Genomic DNA, 20,326 nt, shown 5'->3' on the forward strand with positions numbered 1-20,326 from the left:
TTGCAGTACAACTGTTGATGACTGGAAAGCTCGTAAATCCACAGGCAATCCATTTACTGTCGCAGCTGTCGAGCGCAGCCACTAGTCAGTCTAAGTGCATCAAATTTAATCATACGTACATCAGCTCCACTGGGACCCTGAGGACCTCGAGGACCAGGGGGGCCAGGAGGACCCTAGAGACAGAAAAGAATACAGTTGGGTATCAACTGCACGCATCTTAACTGTGTCAAAGTAGAGGTTGCGTTTCTTACCATGGGGCCAACATCACCGTTTTCTCCCTTTTCACCAGGAGGCCCAGGAAGCCCCTGAGAATATAAAAAACAGGCCCATGAATAGAAAACCGGAAAGGGATAGGCAATTTCAAGTGAGTTTCCAGGAATATTTGATGGAAATTTGTCAAATATATTGCATTTGTCTCGCTGCAAAATTGTGCATCGAGTTTTGTACTTTTTCTTTTCCAAGCTTTTCTCTTTGTCCTTCCCACAAAACACTGCTCACAAACGCTATTGATTGTATCTATCCACCAACAACTAGACCCCACCTAGCTACTTCAACTACCTGCTTGACCTAAGCCACGTTTGTTGCCCTAAAATTGAGTGCGTGCTCCTCGAAAGTCAATTCGGTATGACAAAACCTCTGTGCGATGCATGATAATTCCTCCATGCCGAGATCTCATCTCATCTGTGTCAAATTATCCGCTGAGATTAAATCGTTAGTGGCCTAATTATGCAGAATTCTAAATGTGCTAAACAGAAGGAGGCGAGTGGAGAAGGTTGGTCTGTGCAATTAATGGAAAGTCGGTGGCAAGTGATTGAATTCTATTTAAAAGTCAATTACATGCAACCCGGTGCAGAGTAACTATAATACATTTGACCAATGTTTCTAAAGTCAAAAATGTTATGCGCTACGACTGCCTTTTGTAAATCATATGAAATGATGCTTCAAGGTAAAAAAAAAATCGATGGCAGGACAGCGACCGAGGGAAATGAGTCAACAGCTCTAACCTGCAGGCCGATGGGACCAGGTGGTCCGGGGAAACCTCTGGCTCCTTCATCACCTTTCTGTCCAAACATACCCTGCTGACCTCTGGGACCAGGCTCTCCATCAGCTCCCTGGGAACCGACAGTTTTGAATATGACACCAAAACAACACAAGTTTAATAGCATAGTACAGTAATGTCGTGACAGGTTCGTTCATGACAAAACAAGGACACTTACAGCAGGACCTGGGGCACCAATGGGACCTTGAAGACCTGCTGGTCCGGGCGGACCCTAACAAACGTTACAAAATAAAAAACAAAAAAAACCCAACATATAAGTGGTTCTGCATGTAAAATGCCAAATGACATTTGTAAATGTGAGAGGAGTTCCTCTGGAACCCACCTGTTCTCCCTTATCAGCTTTGCTTCCTTTCTGGCCCGGCTCGCCAACCTCTCCCTGGGAAATACACAGAAAGGTAAATTAACTGTCTCGAAGAAAGGTCGTCACCCTTGACAGTCATCAAAGCGATCTAAATTTTAGAGCTCAGTTAAGAGGCCGACGAAGGAGTTCAGCAGCGCTTAAACACTGGGATATGGCTGACTGACCTTATCACCATCCTCTCCGGGTGGACCTTGTGGTCCGGCAGGTCCTGGCAAACCCACGGGACCCTGGACGCCATCACGGCCAGCTGGACCTTGAGGACCTTTCTCACCCTAATTCAAAGACATTTGTTTGCATCCTTTTTGATAAATAAGGAAAGAAACTGTCGTATGAACAGATGTTCCCCAATACGTACAGGTGCACCTTTCTCGCCAGCGGGACCTGGGGGACCTTGAGGGCCAGGTCTGCCAGACAGGCCGATTGGACCTGCTGAACCAGCGGGCCCTCTCTCACCAGGAGAACCCTTAATGAAGAGACGAAGAGATTCAAAGAAGTCAATAATAAAGGCAAAATATATCCACATAGTGCCTTCGATTAGAACTTTAATGATATACACATACAGTATCTGTTATAAAAGTTGACAGTACATTGACCGACAGTACTTACAACAGGACCAGGTGGACCCTGGGGCCCCTCTCCACCCTTCAGACCTGCAGGACCCTAACGATGAAAACAAAAGAAGTACATAGGTTATTTCCTTCAGCAATACAATACTGCACTACCTCTGACAACATTTCACATCAAATCAAAGCGCGAGACTGGTAGACACACTGTATTTGACATTTCAGTTTTTAAAAAAGAACAATTAAACTGAAAAGAACCACTTCAGATAGTGCCCTTACCGTGGCACCAGGTAGGCCTCTCTCCCCTGGAAAACCTCTGAGGCCGGGGGGACCATCCTTGCCGGAGGAACCCTGCGGCCCGGGGTCTCCCTGAACGCAAAATCAAACGGACCGCTGTAGGTCGGATGCATTTGTCGATCAAAACAACTTCATTGCAACATAGACAACGATCAATTCAATGCGAGGGGGGGCATTCAATGGCTTGGCTATTGTTTCAAACTTTGAATCTCTGTGAACTTCATTTAAAAGTTCACATAGCAAGTTTTAGGCCCATTGCAACAGTACAGTGACTGTTTTCAAACACAATACATTGCTACCGCATTGTGATACTATATGGGGAAAACTGCAGTGATGAGAATGACATTTTCCTTTTTTTTTTTTTTAAAGCAGGAAAGTTTTGTTCTAGCTTTGTTCTTCCCATTGGGCACACTGCAAACAGGGAGGCGCAGCCGCAGGAGAGCCGGTGGGGCTTATAAAAGGATTCAGACTCTGCTGCGTGGACTTCAGCAAAGTGTCCCTAGCATACTAAAACTGAGGCCTGAGTGAAAACGAGGGAGGGAAATGGCTCTGGGAGTAGTAAAGTGTTTAGAGTTAGCTGACAGACTTGATTAGATTGTCTGTTTTAGGGAAGATGGGGGTGGAAATGAAAGCACAAGACTGGAGAGAGGAGGGATGCAATGCAGGTTAAGTGTGACAGGGAGCTGTCTCCACAAAATGTCTTCTGACTATCCGTAATGGGCTCTCAAATGTTGACCGAGGGAAAAATGTAACCGTAGCAATTCCAATCATATGGATTGTATCATAAAAATTGTATGTTCATTGTCCGATGACAGCGACATAACACCAATTATATGTGTTATGACAATTACCACCATCATTTCTTGACATACCTTTGCTCCTTCTTTTCCAGCAGCTCCAGGGAGACCTTGCTCTCCGGGTGGACCAGGAGGTCCAGGGTGGCCTCTCTCACCAACAGGACCAGTCTCTCCAGTGGGTCCCTAAAGTCAAATGTATTTCAGCAGAAGCCCATGGAGTAGATGTGACTTTATACACAGTCTAATATCGACATTTTTTTTCATTTTTATTTTTTAGAAATCCTTTTCTTTCTGGGGTTTTTTGTTTGTTTGTTTTATTTACCTGGGGCCCGACAACACCTCCTGGGCCCGGCGGACCAGTTTTTCCTTGAAAACCCTGCAAGAAAATAGACACATTGATTAAAGATAAATACACACTCCCAACAGTTACATAAAAAAAAAATAAAATGAACTAAGAGAAATGCATTTCAGGTAAGAGTGCAGTGTTAGCATTACTGTGAATAATCATGGGGTTTTCCTAAGCAGCATCACTTCATCACCTACATCTCAATTTAAAAAAAAAAATCTTTTTCACGTGACAGAATCTCAGGAGGATGTCAGACTGCTGTCTCAAGAACAGTGTGAATGTCACCATTTGTGAAGACACACATGCACGCACACAAAGGTCTCTGGGGAGTTGGGTGGAAAATAATGAACAATTTGTTGTGAAAAAAGCTGCAGAATAAATTCACAGTTGTGCTTGATTGGTTTATGCGCTGTATTCCCTTTGGATGTGCGTTAATATTCTTTACCCTTCAGAGGTTACGCTACACTTTTGTGAATTTCCCACAGAAAAAAAAATCTATATATACTGTTGTTGCGAAATCTATTTCGATAGCACTTGTCCTCATTTGAGAAGGTGGAGTCTCTCCCTGCTGACTTTGGGCTGTGAGTGGCTGCGTAAACTCGGGTCGCCAGTCAGCACCAGGATGCGTAGAAAATCATACATTCACATTTAAACCAAAAGACAATCAAGATTTTTCATATTAATTCAAGAAGAGATTCTGAGTGAAAGGGGCACACAAAAAGCAGTGGGAGTGGGGCGGTGCCTCGCTCAAGGACACCTTGACACCAATCACTGCACACACTAGCATCTCTCCGACAGCTATTTGCCATGTTTACAAATTTGCCACCTCGGGACTCGAACGAATGGCCCTACGGCTACAAATCTAAGTCCTTACCGGTGAGCTAGTGCTGCCCCAAATTACTTATTATTTAGTGGAAAGGGAGCTCCTTCTTGACGCTCTGAAAAAATCTTTATATGCAATTCCTGCAATGCAACATGCTGGTGGGCCTGGGAGCCCCTGAGCATGTTTATGACTGAGATCCATTCACATATTGGACGCCTGCAAAGCGTGCGCTTCAGCAATAAATCCAGGACCATAAACATTCTAATGACGAGTATGTCTACGTTCGCATAGCAGAAACGGAAGATATCGTATAAGGCGTTGATGTGCGAGTTTTTAGAAGAACCTCGAGCCCTCTGAGACTTGTCCAAAGTGGTGATGCATTTCAAGTATGGAATAAAATTAACGAGAGGCTCATTCAAATCAATGCGGGGACCAACTTTGCTCTTTTTTTTGTTTGTTTCTTTATTGTTGGATTAATCTCATGTCGGTCGGAATATCGCCTCGTGTGTGTAGATAAAATGTCACTATTTCTTGTCATACCAGGAACTCACTCGTAGGAATACGAAACAAATGATACTGTTTGTCTGATGACATACGGTATTTAATACCAAATAATATATAATGGGAGTACTTACTGTCTCGCCACGTTGGCCTGGGTGTCCAGGCAGTCCATCCTTTCCAGGTGGTCCCTATTTGGAGGAAATGAACACTCTTATTCATGAGGTGGACACTGGTCGTCATCAGTAAAATAAATAAATATGAAGTTCCAATTGCAGCGTTTTATAAGCAATCCATATGGTGCAACAAAAGAAGAAATATCTGTCTCGACACATCTAATGACCCACATAACTATTGCAGGGCTGAAAGAAGTAATGGGGATGTTCCTGTGTCCCAACCATCTTCTTTGGAGTTAGATTATTTCATTTATACGGCATTATACAGATGTCCCGGTACCACAAAGGTGGATGAACTTCTCATATCATCTGATTTTCATATATTGTATCGCCTTCAAGTAGAAGCTACTTACAGGTGGTCCCTTTGGTCCAGAGAAGCCCACAGGCCCCTGAGGTCCTTGAGGTCCCTATAATGAATATATCAACTGTCAGACCAATGACACAGGGGTGGAAATATTGTCTCCTTCATGCAAATCAAAGATAACAAAATCGTTTCAACAAGATTGTTGATAGTCGCAGGAAAAAGTGCCGTTTGAACAAATTAATGAATACTGTATAAGGTTTTGAGGTTCCTAATAATCCCCAGTGAATAAAAAGAACATTGCAATGACCACCATGAGGGGCTTTATTAGAAAGTTCAGTCTATTTAGTTTTAATAGAGTCATAAAAAAAGTCCTCGATTTAATAAGCGGTTGAAAATTGCACAATTATACAGAGGTAGTCAAGGGATGAAATAAAATAGATTGGAGAGAGAGCAATGTGAGAAATAAGGGGTCAAACATGAGCAGGGTTAACGTCTAAAAGGTAGATTTAATATTAATAACCTTCAATTCAAAGTACTTTTGAAATCAACTGTTCATTCTGAGCAAGAAGCTGGATCCCAGCGATGTTCAGCCACCACACTCCATTAGACTTCATTTTAACGACACATAAAGTGTATGTGGATCAGGTCTTGCAGCATTCCTTAATTAACTTTTTTCTTTTTTTTTTTGGAAGAGGGGGCGGGAGCGTCCTTTTTTTTACCCAGCAAAAGTGTCAAATAGTTATTTTATCAAGCACTGTAGCCATCTCGATCAACAGAAAGCAAAGGCATAAAAAGGGAACGTGCGTCACAGCAGCATTATCCAGATGGTAAATCAAATGAGCAGGTATTTTCCTACCTGCTCAAACATTGTTTTTAAGGAGGAATAGTGGTTGCCTAATCAACAAATCTAAAATTAAAAGAACAGTACTGCTGAACCGTGTTGGATCAGACTTATGCATGATGGACTTACTCTCTCACCAGGCGGGCCTGGAGGACCGTCATTCCCGGATGTGCCCTGTAAGGCGCAGCAACAATCATCATCAGTCCATCTTTCCAAAGCATTCAAAAATCTTTCCGTTGATCAGATATTGCTCAAAGTCGTCATTTGTCTGACTACTATTCCTTTCTTGTATGTTCTGACCATCCATCACTGAATCATCTACCTTGGGGCCTGGCTTTCCTGTTGGGCCTCGAGCTCCTCGAGCCCCACGAGGACCCTGATAGAGAGAAAGAGAGAGAGAGAGAGAGAAAAAAAACAACATTTTATCATGACACAACCAAAGTAGATACAACCAAATATTATATTTCAAGGCTGAGGAGCATTCATGTAACCTGGAAATGATGTATTGAGATTGTTACATACCGTTGGCCCTCTTTGTCCTCTTGGACCAGGTTTGCCTGCAACACCCTATTAGAGAGCGCAACGATTACTAAAACATGAGATTAAAAGGTTCATCTGTCACGACCCAGCATTGTTATTTTATGTTAGATTTGATGCTGTAATGATTTCTTGCATTTCTTACCCTGGCACCTTTCTCTCCGTTGGCTCCTGGGAATCCAGGGAAACCGCTAGAGCCCTGTCAAAAGTGGGAGCAAAAGGATCCTATGACATAGAGCCCTTGTCCTGTGTTCATCACAACCCTTGGCTGTTACGTTTCATCAAGCTCAAATGTTTCATGATGTAGATTAGATTAGGCTATTAAAATGAGGAACGCATCTTAAAGGAACACATGACCATCACGTGCACTCATACACCAAGGAGCACGTGTCCATGGAAAGACAAACGAGCCAAATTGCATTTCAGGAGCAGGTGATGAAAGACCATCTTACCAATATGTGATGCCCAGTCAAGTTGCATTGGAAACATCAAACAAGTGCAAATTTGTTGAGTCACACAACCTTTGATCATTTCATGTCATTTCAGTGAATTATTAAAACGCCATACTTACACGGATTGTATGCAATTACTTGCACGTCGTGGTTGATTGGCTCATTTTCACATTTTAAAATTTTAGTAGGTAGTTCTGGGTCAATCGTTCAGGTTTAAATTAGTTTTACCTTGGATGGTAAAATGAGTAATTTACCTTCGGTCCTTGTCTTCCTGGATATCCTGGCAATCCCGGTACTCCCAGTTTACCCTGGGGAATATAAAATCATGAAACCACAATAACAAATATTTTTCAGAAAGGTCTAGACTAACACTTGCCGTATTACCTTCTCTCCAGCAGGACCTATGGGACCTGACTCTCCATTGGGCCCTGATCTTCCCTTGGGACCCTCAGGACCATCCTCTCCACGAGGCCCCAACATGCCAACCTCACCCTGATGCCATATTAAGAATAAACAAATGAAATGATGACCTATTGTGACTGGAAAAAAATCTATGAGATGGTTTGAGTCTTCCTCACCCGGTCTCCTTTGATTCCCATGTCACCTTTGAAACCTGGGAAACCATCTTCACCCTAGAACCAAACAAGAACAACCTACAGCATGTTTCTAGAATTGCTCATTGCTTCTTTGCAAGCGATCAGTCATTTCAAACCTTTTCTTTATCATTCGATGTGATGGATAGTTGAGCTCTGCTTGCATCACACTCTCATACGCTCATACACACCAGGTCAATCCCCTTATTCATGACAAAACCTTTACCCCGCAAGGCTCAGGAGTTTAAATCACCTGCGTTCATGATTCAGGAACTATACGCATGAACGCCTGTCACTATGGTAACAACAATATGACACAGTCAGATGGTGTACTTGAGCCAATAGAAGTCGTATCTCAAGTGACCGGCCATCTCTGGCACTTCAAAGAGTGATTCGTTGAAATTCTGCGTGGTGACACCGCGCATAAAACTTCAAACGGCTCGAGATGAAGTAAATTGTTCTTTGAAAATGAGACGCCTTGGGCACGACAGCTTCACGTTCACACAAGTCTTTGTATCCACCGGTGGAAACCATCTTCTGACCTCGCGAGGCACGAGCTCAAAGGATTCAGATGGACGTGAAGAGGGCCAAGACAGGCCCGAGTTACAGAAGCTGAAGCTTGAATACAGGCGGCTTCCTCAAACTTTGTTTCACAAACATTGAGAATTCACGTCCCTCACTCAGGTTACATGGGATTGAAAGCGCTTAGTATCTTGGGCTTACCTTTTCTCCCTTTGAACCTTTCAACCCTCTCACACCATCAGCACCCTGTTGGACAAGAAAAACTCATCAAATGAGGATACAATTCCGCTATTATTATACTATTATATTGCCAAAAGAGTTTACCTTGACACCGCGAGGCCCAGGGTAGCCGATCGGACCCTGCGGGCCCACTGGACCCTGAAAGAAGAATAACGGTTCATCAAAGCCTTTGCATACAAATATTTATATGACGATCCGTTTATCGAAGTTGCTTTTGATTCCTAAATCGTATCACTTTCTTTTCTTGGCCAATTATAATATTCTGTTCAACCAAGAAGATAATCATAATGTTGATTAACACATCCTAAATAATTATATGAGATAGAGCCAATGCATTGATTCAGAGGTGGAGAAATAAAATAATACTAACTGCTGCGGTGTTTCCAAATGTGATGAATGTTTCTTCACATGAACATGTGCTTACATTAAGCACATGCATTTTCTCATAATTTAACTTCATTCATTACCGTTGATTATCTTTAGGACATATCATGAATACAACACAAAGTAATTATTCAGGGTGGACTAGTAAAGCAAAGCAATGAGCCAAGTTTAATTGTGTCATAAATCATCATTTTGGTTAATTTAGTTATTTCAGATTCATCCTGGTAAAAAGACAAGATTGGTCTCCAAAAGGCACCTACTTGGGCTCCTTTTTCTCCAGCTGGACCCTCCTTGCCAGGATGACCCTTTAAAAACAAAATCAGATTAGGCAGATCACATGAAAAGCGACACAAGGAGATTTGAAATGCTCTGTCAAGATGTGTTGCTTTGTCGACATGGAATGAGAGCAAATGAATCAGTCTGAAAAATGGCAACATTGAAGCATTTCAGCCCTTTGCTGTATAATTTGATTGTGCACCAGACTTATGAACATGAGTGATATTTAGCTCTTCAGCAATCTCAAACGGCTCCACTCAAAGAGCTGACAATTGAGTAAGAGATACGTACAGCTCTGCACCGAATACAAAGTGGGTGATTTTTTTTTCCAGATAGACAGTTCTAATGAAATTATATTCCATCTTCAGAGACATATGTAACATCACGGTTGTTGAAATTTAAATCAGGCAGACCAGTTGCTGATCAGTGGACCGCCGTGCCGTGCCATGAAACATAAATGGCAAAAATTGAAGACCGCAGACACAAGTCTCCACTAGGTTTCAATTGGCCAGTACAATCAAAATTGAGCAAGTTTCTTCTCCAGAGTATGTGTACGGAATATTGGTTTTCGGGATGCATGAATACAGGTATGAAGAGCACGTACAGGGGGTCCATCTGCACCAGGTAGTCCAGGCAACCCTGACCTGCCCTGGGGACCCTGCAGATGAGAAAAAAAAATGGGGAGGGATTACAATACAGTATGTTATCAATGATCTTAAAAAAAAAAAAACATTTCCGTCTCAATGTATGCACCTAAAACTAGATGCTTGCAATTAAAAAGAAAAATAAATTGAATCCATACTTTTTCACCAGGAGGTCCAATAGGGCCTTGGGGACCAGGAAGACCCTACGAAGTAAACACGTACAAAGAAGTAAATGAGCCTTGGTTACTATGACAACAGAAACACAATCAGCTGAGGAGTACTGTCAAGAGTTGAGCTGCTGGAAGAATGTTAAGCTCATGCGTACGTGCGTATGTGTTAAATGAGGAGTGTTCGGTGGACACATTAGCATTTTGCACTCATGTGAGACTGCTTGATTAAACATTTAATGTGTGCAATGATGTGTAGTAAAGATTTTTTGTGTGTGCTAACGAGTGCATGCGCACACCATTTGAGGTACTTCAGCTTGAAGCAACAGGTGTGACACCCTTGTCGGAATGCCAGTAACAGGAGTAGGATGCTATCACGTGAACTACAAAAACACCCGTTAAATGCTGCAAAAAAAAACCCAGCAGGTGCGGCAGAGAAGGTTGCGTTCACTTATTGTGTCTTCAAGTGAGAAGGCTTTCAATTTTACTTTGGAATATAATACAGAATGGCAGTTTTTCAACAAGCCCCACTCTTTGTTTTGACATAAGATTGCAAGACAGAGTGTGATTAATGACTTTACCTGAGTGCCTGAAATTCCCTGTTGGCCCGGTGGTCCTGGTTCTCCTTGTGGTCCCTAAACAAAATGAAGAATAGCGGTCAAAGCAAACAAAACACAACGTCGGCATTAAACTCCAAAATGTCACTTGGATTGTATACGTTAATATGATCAGGCAAGGAGGTGCCATCCTTTAACTAGCATCATGAGTGAAGCATGGAATGTAAATCCGAAAATAGGGGGAATTATTCAAATTCAATATACGGACGAGAGCAGTATCGTCCCCAAAGTGAAAATCATCCCTCAACTTTATTAGTCTCTTTTATAGGGAATTTGCCCTTCTCTCCTGTCCTTCTAACGGATCCGCTTGTCAAAATGACTCGATGATGAGAAACAGCGCAAAATGCAAAGTATCCTTCAGACCTTTATTTATGGCAAATGCCATAACAAATATAATATCACGCCAGGATCACATGGTTCAGTGTGAGCAAATGACGGTTCTCCTCCGTAGGTCCTTTGAGGCATGGGGATGACCTCTGACCTCATGGCCGTGAATACCAAAGGAATGTTAACAGCCCAAAGTTGCAGAAACGGTTCGGCACAACTCCCGTCACAAATGATGGAGCCTTAAGAGCTGAGAGGAAACATTTGAACGATAAACAGAGACAGCGTTATCTTCTTACCATGTTTCCTTTTGAACCTGGAGGCCCATCCACTCCAGCAATACCCTGTGATGGACATTTAAGTAAAAAAACAAAAGAAAGAAAATGAGGAAAAGTACAAACCTCTGACTGATATAATTCAGTGATCAAATAAAGTATTGTAAAAATGATGGTGGTACATACAGGTGATCCAGGAGGGCCAGGGGAACCGCGAGGTCCCAGGAGACCTCTGGGACCCTACAAAGAATGAGAAGAAATCAATCATTAATCATACAAAAAAAAAAGAAAAAAAGAAAATACTGATTGATGCTACATTGGAAAAACATGTGACCCTGGTGGACACTTTTGGTAAAGCATGATGAAACACATTACCGGACATGTATTCATTTTAAATACAATATAAACATTTGGGATGCTCAGTTAAAAATAAAAATCAAGTCAAACGTACACTCTCCCCAGCCAACCCTCTGGGTCCGATCTCTCCATCCTCACCCTGTACATAGAAATAGACATCATTTTTTTTCATGAAGTCAAGATTTAATAACAACATAACAAAATAGAATCAAAACAATACAAGACCCCCCCACCTCATACAAAATAGAACACGTGATCCGTGACACTCAGCATTTCAAACTCAATTTCTGTTTTTGTCGAGCAAAGTGGTAGTGAACCAAAGATGGTCGAACTCAGCCAGGATCTGTATTAAAAATAAGAAGTACTTACTCTCTGTCCATCCTCTCCAGGAGAACCTGGCGGTCCCATTGGTCCTGGCTCACCCTGACAAAAAGAAGAAGTTTCATGCTGAGAACACGTCACCGTATGTCACCTTATCTTACTTCATTAACATTAAGGGGAAAAGGAAAGTGTCTGGACAAGTTCTGATTCAACCAATCGATATATCCTCCTATTATTATTTGTATGACTTTATTTGTAGTACAGTATTGTAGGAAATGTTACTGTACTTACCCTGTGTCCTTTTTCACCAGGTAGTCCGGGAAGCCCATCAAAGCCTCGGTCACCCTGTTTCAGAACGATAAGACTGTCAACTCACAGCACCATAAGAGTGCTATTGCACCATTTTTTTTTTGAACCACAAATGTAAATATATTGCACAATAACTGCTAATGGTATTTGGTACTTTGCTGCCTGGCTCTCCGGGCATTCCACGTGCTCCGTCGGCTCCGGCACGACCCTAGAAACAAAAGTTACTTTGAGCATATACTGTACGTACTGCACAAAGTGGAGCAATTTTACCCTCGGGTAGTTAGTTGGATTTTTGAACAAATTAAATAAAACAAATGCATTGTCTTTTGGTTAAATCTAATTGTCATTTCAAAGTAAAATATGTTTTTTTTATTGTGTTCCAAAACATCACCTAATGTCTCCAACTTGAGTCACTCATTCTTATTAGGCTATTTTTATATTTGCATATAACTGTTTTCTGTTTATTAGTAATCGATTACGCTTGGCCCGTGACACAAATTGGACCCGCACGTTCCCGATTCGCTTACTGACTCGCTTTGACATTTTCAGACAGATTAAAAAGGGCGGCAATTGATCCGATGATTGGAAGCTGCACGGGCCTCTAAGCACTTATCAAGCGATTGTTTGTTGGGTTGTAAATAAGCCTCTCATTGTGTGAGCAGCAGGTACAAACAAATCCACACACAACAAACACGGAGATTCGAACAAGCACCTCAGTGAAAGTACCGGGGTCATTGAGTTCACTCACCCTCTTGCCAGCTTTTCCGGTTTGTCCTGGTGGCCCTTGGATGCCACGGGGCCCCTTGGAGACACATGAGAACCCCCTCAGTCACAAACAGTGGCCTGGAGTTGCTTCCAGTTCCCATTTGCTTGTTGAAACACAAGTTTCTCACCTGAGGACCAGGATCTCCACTTTCGCCTTTCAGTCCAGTTGAACCAGGTAGACCCTTGACAAGAGACAGAATAAATTCAACAAACTGGCTCTCACATTGTCACCCAGGCAGTTTTCTCCAACAACGGGAGGGTTTGTTGGAATCGAACCACTAGGGGGAAGTGTTTAGCTACATTAAATCCCTTTGGAATGGGCCTCAACAAGATTGACATGTGCTTGAAGACTGTTACCAACCACGTCCTGTAAATACGAATACAATCTTCAAACTATTTCGCCTAATTCAAATCTGTCTACATACGTGGTTGTTGCATGCGTATTCGATACAGCCCCATGAAGCCTTAGAAGTAACAAATTCAGGGCACGCAACAATGTTTTGTATGCTAAATAATCCAAAGGTGACTCCAAACACGATATAAAGAAAGATGCTTTTGGAGATGATTACACTTGGACTGCAACCAGTGAAAGGCAGATTTCACAGAGGCATTGTGGGTGTGCTTTTGGCAGCAGATAATGAGTGGATCGTGTATCAACAAGCCCAAATGAGAGGTGAAGAGAAGTGCATTTCCAAGGCAGCTTTTAGCACCTAGATAGTAACAAGCAGGGTGGTATGTACACTGACACTGAGCACCAAAATGCTGATGCGACAACATTTTCATACAAACGATCCGGTTGGAACTTTGAAGCCATGCAATGATGCACCTCACGCAATTGCTTAATTTAAATAAGTGGAATGGAAATCGTGCCATAAAACGTTATCACCTTGTCAAGCCACAGTAAAGTAAAACATGTTGAGCAAAGGACCTCAATTCTGAACATGTTTCATTGCAATTATTATTGTTGCATGTACCTTGGCGAAGTTTCACGGTTCCGGGATGATATTTGTGGAAAAAAAAAAGTCATCGAGGTGAGTTGTTGAGATAAATTACTCACCACTGGCCCCGATCTTCCTGTCAACCCCATCGGCCCTGGGGGGCCCCTCATAGCCAGCTGCAAGATAAATATGAAATTAATCATCCTGAAGATGATTCATATGCTGTATCTATCTAGAAGCTTTTAACACAAATCTCTATCTAGCTATCAAATTTTACCCCAGAAAAAAAGATAATATGCTTTTATGCATTTGTAATTATCATTTTCATTATACTGATATAGCTGTATACGTAATTTCATCATCATCATGTTTCGTTAAAACCTTATCATGAAACCTTTCGACAAAATATGCATGTTGTAAAAGTTGTGTATTTGTTTTGAGCTTGAGTTTTCGGGATATTTTGCTATTTTTACTCAATGCAAAAAGCACGTCATGTTTTCCAATCTTTCACTTCATATCCTTGTCCGCTTACTCTGGCCTGGGAAAGGATGGCCTGAGCTTGGGCTTCTTGGGCCGACACCACCGGACCTTTCTCACCATCGCCGCCGAAGCGGAACTGTTACACACAAATATACGTGCACAAAGGCCAAGAAAAGGTTCATCGGTGCGTTAGTAATTGTCCCTCATTATACGAGGGGACAAAAATGACTCTGGTTGAAGTGTTTAAATGTTGGTCGAACCTACCGGCAGCATCAGCATGGTACCAGGGGGCCCAGGCAGGCCGTCAGCACCGGGCAAACCAGCACGACCGGGAGGACCCTAAAGTGCATATCAAGATGGCATATAAAGAATAATCAATGAGTCACTGTCCAACGTCAAGGTAGGGGAAAATAAAGAGTTGAATTGTGGCGCTTTGAGTAAACGAGAGTGAACTCTAATTGTTATTAACTGTGTCAGCAAATGCAAACACAGCACTGAATGGCGAGGAACGTCTTCAAGCATATCTTGCTTTAATTTAAATTCATACTGTGAAGTCTTGAGCAGGCCCCCATACAAGGACGGCAGGCCCCTTGATAGAACGCCGCAATAGTGCATCGATAAGCCCACAGAGTGGCTGAAGCCAATGTCATGTCGGCCACTTCAACACAATGCCAAGCACTCAAACGAGGTAAATAGCTGTCGATTTGATACAGCAGCTAGCGAGACTTTTCACTGTACACCGATTTAATTTGACGTGACAAAGACATTTTTGAGGTATTGTGCAAACACAGCAGTTTTGACCTCCGGGTCTCCTAACCGATTAAGTGATTAGTATGCACACACACTGAAATCCTGCGCGAGATGTAATTAACTTTAGCAGTTGCTGAGATCATAATTAACTTAAAACAACATGCAAGTCAGAAATGCGTTTCAGGGCAACAATCGGCTAATTGCTGACCGTGTCAGCAGCGTCAGAATTTTGGCATCCACATTTTCGCGACACAGTGGTACAGTTTTGGTGGGCACGATATGCACTTGTACAACATTCAACATACAAGACCATAGGCTGCTATAAAGTCCCCAAAGATAACTTTCTGGCCAAGAGGAGTCTTTTTGCAAAAATCACCCCTCCCACAACGCTCAATAAAAAAAATAGAATAGATCAATAAACTCACTCTGTCACCAGGATCTCCAGCAGCACCAGGTGGCCCTTGTAGGCCTGAGGGACCAGGAAGACCCTTTTCGAAGACAACAGAAAGTTAGCTGACAAATAGCATATTTCTTTCTATATTCATATATACTCACAGCTGGACCAGGGGGTCCTGGTGGTCCTTCAATCAGCATGCCCTTGAAAAAACAAATATTGTTTCACCACCACAAACACTAGCAGTAGAAAAACAGAGCATAAAAGCAAAACGGGTTGACTCCGAGTCATTGGATTTGACACGACAGCAAATCTTTCCAGAAAGATTTCCTTGGCATCGCGAGTCCCCGATCACCAAATTTGGGGGTCTTACAGGTTCAATCACAGCGGGTTCGCCCTTCTCTCCCTTTTGGCCATAGGTTCCTCCAGCTCCAGCAACCTGAGGTTAGAAAGACAGCAAGGAGGTAGACATTTTGCTCGGTTTGTCATGACTGTATACTGGGTGTCATGTACTGTTTATACGTGGGCGCCAGAGGGAGGATTTAAGTGCAACACTCGGGAGTGAAATGACTAAACAGGCATATGTTAGTGATATGTGGAGCTGGGTGGGGGGTTGTTGGCGGTGGTGACCCCTGACCGAGTGCGTTTGATGTGGAGCAATACAGTGACTGCATTGGCATTGTGCAGGGTGGCGAAGAGTGATCAACGTGAGCAATATCTGATGCGAGCAAGCTATTGCAGACGTGCAAACCCCCAAGGCGGAAAAATAAGGGGAAATGCATTCACATTCGTATTTGTGCACAAACCAATTTGGATTCCATTGTTGGTGATGTTGTTTCTGGATCACAGTTGTCTGAATCTAGAATTAGAGGTCGTTGACCCACTTAATGTGGAATTAATAGCCGAATTGTTATGTATTGGTAGGGCGTATGTCACAGAGAGTCTGCTTGGTGAGCCAAAACAGATCTTAATGATAGATTAATTATCTATCGCCAAGATCCTGGAGGTGCGCCTGGTTTGTTAAGAGGTTCTACTTAGACCGAGTGGCGGTTCGGTGCGGAGAGATGTCAAAACAAACAAGATTTTCATTCATTTGGAATGCTACGCTTTCAAGGTCAGAATCTACAAAGTGAAACATTCTGTTATGACAAACCCAAACAATGAGATGCACGTGTCACGTGTCACTCTTAGAATGTCAATCAAATCACCAGCAAACCATCAGTAGGATCGACGCCACACGCAGCATGCCAGTAATTCATTACTCATGCCCACTAGGAAAGATGATAACCGGAAGATAGTATAAGCCCCTATAACGTGCACACATGCACACACCCCTCGGCCTTCGAGTCCGGGTGCGAATACTTACGGCGCTCTCGGAAACGTCCGTTTCAGCAGCCACCCCAGGCCCCAATTCCTCGTCATAGGCGGCAGTAGATTTAGAGGGGGTGGGGCCGTACTCATCATATGCCCCATAATCATACAACCTGTTGTCAACCTCTCCCAAGTCATACTCCTTTAGGTCATCATATTCCTTCAAGTCATATGCTTCCGCGCCAGCGTCCACGTTTTGCGCCGTTTCTGGGACAACGGCGGGCTCCGGCGTAACGGGAGGGGCTTCGGCGGCATAGACACCGACAACATCCTCCTCCACAGCCTTGGGTTGTTACAAAAGCGAAGAAGAAAGGAAGCAATGGCCAGCAGAATGTTAGTTGAGCAAATCTTGTACCTTTTTCTGTTTTTTGAAGAAGTTATCAGAGCATTTGCAAATGGATTGGCATCATTAACAATGGTAACACCTTGAGTATTCAACGGAAAACAGCAATTGTTTTGGAAAGATTTATTTTGGTTTTCTTGTCATTATTGTCAACCTTTCGATATCAAATGTCAAAATACCACCGAATACAAAAGGTGTTATCATGATCGCTTCAAATACAGTCACTAGAGTGTTAATGCTCAATCATTCAGGATTGACGGCAGATTCACACATTTGGATATCACCGCTAAACCACAATCACTTGGCACACTCATTTCCGTCATTCCAACTTGTCGATTCAATTTGAGTGAGCATCAAAAAAAGAATGCGATCACACAGATTTAGCTGGCACGAATCCGTGCAGCCAAATGATAGTTTTCAAGGCGCCTGTGTCATCGCATCTAAATCATCAGACGCTGCGGTAGGTAAAGCAAGTCGATAGCTGGCTGTGGCAAAGCTTTGGTTTGTGCTGATCGTTGGTCATGCAAAACCAAGCTTCTTGGATGACGGGAAACGCAGCATATGTTGTTCAATGGGACCTTATCAATCGCCGTTCAGACTTAAAACCACACATTTCCCTTGGACATTTTTCAATGTGTTTTTTTTTCTCGGTTTTAGGCAAATAGATGTCCGTCCACACAGCCTATAAAGTCACACAGTTTGAAGAAAGATTTTAATAGCAACCAACCAAAGATAAATAAGAGTTGGTTTCAGTCTTTAGACCTCAGGCTTGTTTTTTTTTTTTTTTTTATCCTATGCAGGGCACCACCCAAAAGACGCAGCGATTTCACTGAAATAGTTGTGTCTTTTCATACCAGATACCTGCTTTTGGGCAAAGTCCTCCCGGACCAAATTTCCCTGACGCAATTTTGCACGACCGGTAATTTAGATGAAATAAGAATGAAGAACAAAGTTACCTCACTGGGTCCATGCGTGGCAAAGGGAGACTGAGTCTGAGAATCATCTACAGTTCCGTAGTCAAAGCCTGTATTGTAATCTCCTTCTACATTGTTTATCTGAGGCATGTTGAAAAAAAAAAACAAAACAGGAAAGAAGAATAAAGCAAGGGTTAACACAAAGGTTTGAACCGGGGGTTATTTGCTCTAGGGGTCCTCCCAAGCTGACTAGAGTCTCTGCTCGAGCTATACGGAAGAGGTTAGGGAGCTCGCGGGCGACCATCACAGATTTTCTTTTTGAAATCTTGATGGGTTTTGTTGCTTTTCTCATCTTGATCGTTTACCCTAAAACTGCCTCTGTGTCGTGCCGGCGCAGTGGCTTGGTAGCCAGGCATCGGTCGCTTCTTCTTAGCGGCAAACTTTTTAGCCGATGATTTTTTGGCAGCCAAGAACTTTAACGGCTTGGCCTTAGTTTTACTGAGGGACTTTCGGGTCCTCTTCTTTTTCATGGAGACACTACGTTTGGTTCTCTGGAAGAGGGGGCGGCGACAAAACAAACACCAAGACAAACATTCAAGGGTGGAAATGATTTCAAGGCACAATCTGTGAATGGTGTCTAAATATTGAAGCCCAATAACAACCCATGACTGCTGCAACCATATATACCACCAAGAAAAAAACAAAACAATTTGGACTACCATTGCAATGATATGCGCACGATAATGCGGAGAAGATACAACAATCACAGATGGTGCCTTTCATGAAACACACACTCCATATTGGGACATATGTACGATTTTTTTGGGTCAGATGCACATTTGAATATTTGCTTTTCAGCAGCCCTTGAAAGCTATTGCGGCACAAGAAAAAACCTGAAAGTGGTTTTCGCTGCCACTGCTGCTGCAGTTTTTTTTTTAAGCATTCAGAGTGATAAAGACATGTTGGAATGCAAAGACGGGATTCAGTGGCTGGAGCCTCATAATAAAGACAGAGGTGTTTGACACACTGAGTATGTTTACATGCACATTATCAAGTCAAGTTCAACCATACCAAAACAACTGGACAAATACAATCGCTGCAAGATTAAAAGGGCTCCACAAGTGCTGGTTTACTAGGTAAACAATGTTCAGTTTTGATTGACACCGCAATATATAACATACATGCCGTTATTGTTGTTGAAAAGATCCAGTGGCTACGGTAACTAAACTGTCATCAAAACAGAGCTTTCGAAACTGGAACCCTTCTCGACGTATCATGAGCCTTATTCAAATCAATAGTCGGAATTTCAATGCGCATATAAACATAACATGGACATACAGACAAGACCAAAAAGAGAGGGGATTGTAAACAAAGACAGACGACAAGTGGCTTATCCTTTTTTTTCATTTACCTGCGGCTCAGAATACTCATCATCGGTCGGAACGATGTCAGTGGGGCCCTCAGCATAATCATAGAACTGAGAGTATTCTAAATCATCGGTAGTGTACTATAGATATTGACATAGAGAAAGAACAGGGAGAAAGGAAGGAACATGTTAATATTTGCAGCAAGAATGCAGAGGGAGATGATGTTGTTAAACGCGTCATTTGTTATTATGTTATTCAAAAAATGAATAAATACAGTCAGTTTATATATATATTTTTTTTTTCATTTTGGATGACATTATGCATCCACATAATATGCGTAACAGAAGGATGCAGTAGCAGCTTGGATGTGGCGGGCAGATGAGTGGGATACGGAAACAAGCTGAGCTGGTATTAGCCTCCATACATGCTAACAGATGGGATGTCAAAGCGCTCGTAAACTGAAGGAATACAAAAGGCAAACTTCAAAGCCCTATATACCAGCTGCATTTCTGAGCACACTGTAATGGAACTTTCTCATTGCAAGCACGTAATGACACGCTTCGGGGCATCCAAGGTCAACTAAATGGAAGACGAGTTCCAAGCGAAGCGCGCACATCCTCATTGAGACAACATACAAAAAGATTCAATTCGCTCATTTATCTGTTGAAGCCATGACGTCCGAACAGCAGTTAACATTTCATAAGCTATATTTGACCCTTGCTTTATCGATGGCCAAACTATAACTCGGACGAGCAGATCAGTGATTTTGCTTCAATCCAATATATAGATCTGGGGTCTTAAACTCACTTCATCTATAGGTATAAAGATTATAATTGGCATCTTTGGTTAATTACTTATTTCCATGCTGAAAAGGGTATTAAACCGCGACTTTGCAGAACCTCTCCCACCCTCCCTGGTTG

The 20,326-nt window shown here is 42.5% G+C and overlaps 1 protein-coding gene across 4 annotated transcripts in view; it reads right to left on the reverse strand.

Annotated features, from left to right (window-relative positions):
• Nucleotides 1-20,326, reverse strand: part of col11a1a (collagen, type XI, alpha 1a) — a 42,486-nt gene that overhangs the window by 7,622 nt on the left and 14,538 nt on the right. The window contains exons 6-48 of one of the 4 annotated variants that reach the window (XM_052053679.1): nucleotides 19,451-19,546; nucleotides 18,082-18,180; nucleotides 16,778-17,065; nucleotides 15,785-15,850; nucleotides 15,573-15,614; nucleotides 15,443-15,505; nucleotides 14,532-14,606; nucleotides 14,320-14,403; nucleotides 13,907-13,963; nucleotides 12,978-13,031; nucleotides 12,833-12,886; nucleotides 12,239-12,292; nucleotides 12,067-12,120; nucleotides 11,824-11,877; nucleotides 11,549-11,593; nucleotides 11,284-11,337; nucleotides 11,122-11,166; nucleotides 10,463-10,516; nucleotides 9,873-9,917; nucleotides 9,675-9,728; nucleotides 9,055-9,099; nucleotides 8,495-8,548; nucleotides 8,372-8,416; nucleotides 7,634-7,687; nucleotides 7,440-7,547; nucleotides 7,310-7,363; nucleotides 6,749-6,802; nucleotides 6,589-6,633; nucleotides 6,389-6,442; nucleotides 6,196-6,240; nucleotides 5,275-5,328; nucleotides 4,883-4,936; nucleotides 3,401-3,454; nucleotides 3,154-3,261; nucleotides 2,264-2,353; nucleotides 2,028-2,081; nucleotides 1,777-1,884; nucleotides 1,586-1,693; nucleotides 1,383-1,436; nucleotides 1,218-1,271; nucleotides 1,005-1,112; nucleotides 252-305; nucleotides 120-173 (exon numbers count right to left, since the gene is read on the reverse strand). In XM_052053679.1, coding sequence (XP_051909639.1) covers nucleotides 120-173; nucleotides 252-305; nucleotides 1,005-1,112; nucleotides 1,218-1,271; nucleotides 1,383-1,436; nucleotides 1,586-1,693; nucleotides 1,777-1,884; nucleotides 2,028-2,081; nucleotides 2,264-2,353; nucleotides 3,154-3,261; nucleotides 3,401-3,454; nucleotides 4,883-4,936; nucleotides 5,275-5,328; nucleotides 6,196-6,240; nucleotides 6,389-6,442; nucleotides 6,589-6,633; nucleotides 6,749-6,802; nucleotides 7,310-7,363; nucleotides 7,440-7,547; nucleotides 7,634-7,687; nucleotides 8,372-8,416; nucleotides 8,495-8,548; nucleotides 9,055-9,099; nucleotides 9,675-9,728; nucleotides 9,873-9,917; nucleotides 10,463-10,516; nucleotides 11,122-11,166; nucleotides 11,284-11,337; nucleotides 11,549-11,593; nucleotides 11,824-11,877; nucleotides 12,067-12,120; nucleotides 12,239-12,292; nucleotides 12,833-12,886; nucleotides 12,978-13,031; nucleotides 13,907-13,963; nucleotides 14,320-14,403; nucleotides 14,532-14,606; nucleotides 15,443-15,505; nucleotides 15,573-15,614; nucleotides 15,785-15,850; nucleotides 16,778-17,065; nucleotides 18,082-18,180; nucleotides 19,451-19,546 — 2,949 coding nt within the window. Of the gene's footprint in view, nucleotides 1-119; nucleotides 174-251; nucleotides 306-1,004; nucleotides 1,113-1,217; nucleotides 1,272-1,382; nucleotides 1,437-1,585; nucleotides 1,694-1,776; nucleotides 1,885-2,027; nucleotides 2,082-2,263; nucleotides 2,354-3,153; nucleotides 3,262-3,400; nucleotides 3,455-4,882; nucleotides 4,937-5,274; nucleotides 5,329-6,195; nucleotides 6,241-6,388; nucleotides 6,443-6,588; nucleotides 6,634-6,748; nucleotides 6,803-7,309; nucleotides 7,364-7,439; nucleotides 7,548-7,633; nucleotides 7,688-8,371; nucleotides 8,417-8,494; nucleotides 8,549-9,054; nucleotides 9,100-9,674; nucleotides 9,729-9,872; nucleotides 9,918-10,462; nucleotides 10,517-11,121; nucleotides 11,167-11,283; nucleotides 11,338-11,548; nucleotides 11,594-11,823; nucleotides 11,878-12,066; nucleotides 12,121-12,238; nucleotides 12,293-12,832; nucleotides 12,887-12,977; nucleotides 13,032-13,906; nucleotides 13,964-14,319; nucleotides 14,404-14,531; nucleotides 14,607-15,442; nucleotides 15,506-15,572; nucleotides 15,615-15,784; nucleotides 15,851-16,777; nucleotides 17,066-18,081; nucleotides 18,181-18,404; nucleotides 18,591-19,450; nucleotides 19,547-20,326 lie in introns of all 4 variants that reach the window. The other 3 variants (XM_052053680.1, XM_052053681.1, XM_052053682.1) reach the window with 3 other exon arrangements.

Source organism: Hippocampus zosterae, chromosome 20, assembly GCF_025434085.1.
Source record: "Hippocampus zosterae strain Florida chromosome 20, ASM2543408v3, whole genome shotgun sequence".
Lineage (NCBI taxonomy): Eukaryota > Metazoa > Chordata > Actinopteri > Syngnathiformes > Syngnathidae > Hippocampus > Hippocampus zosterae.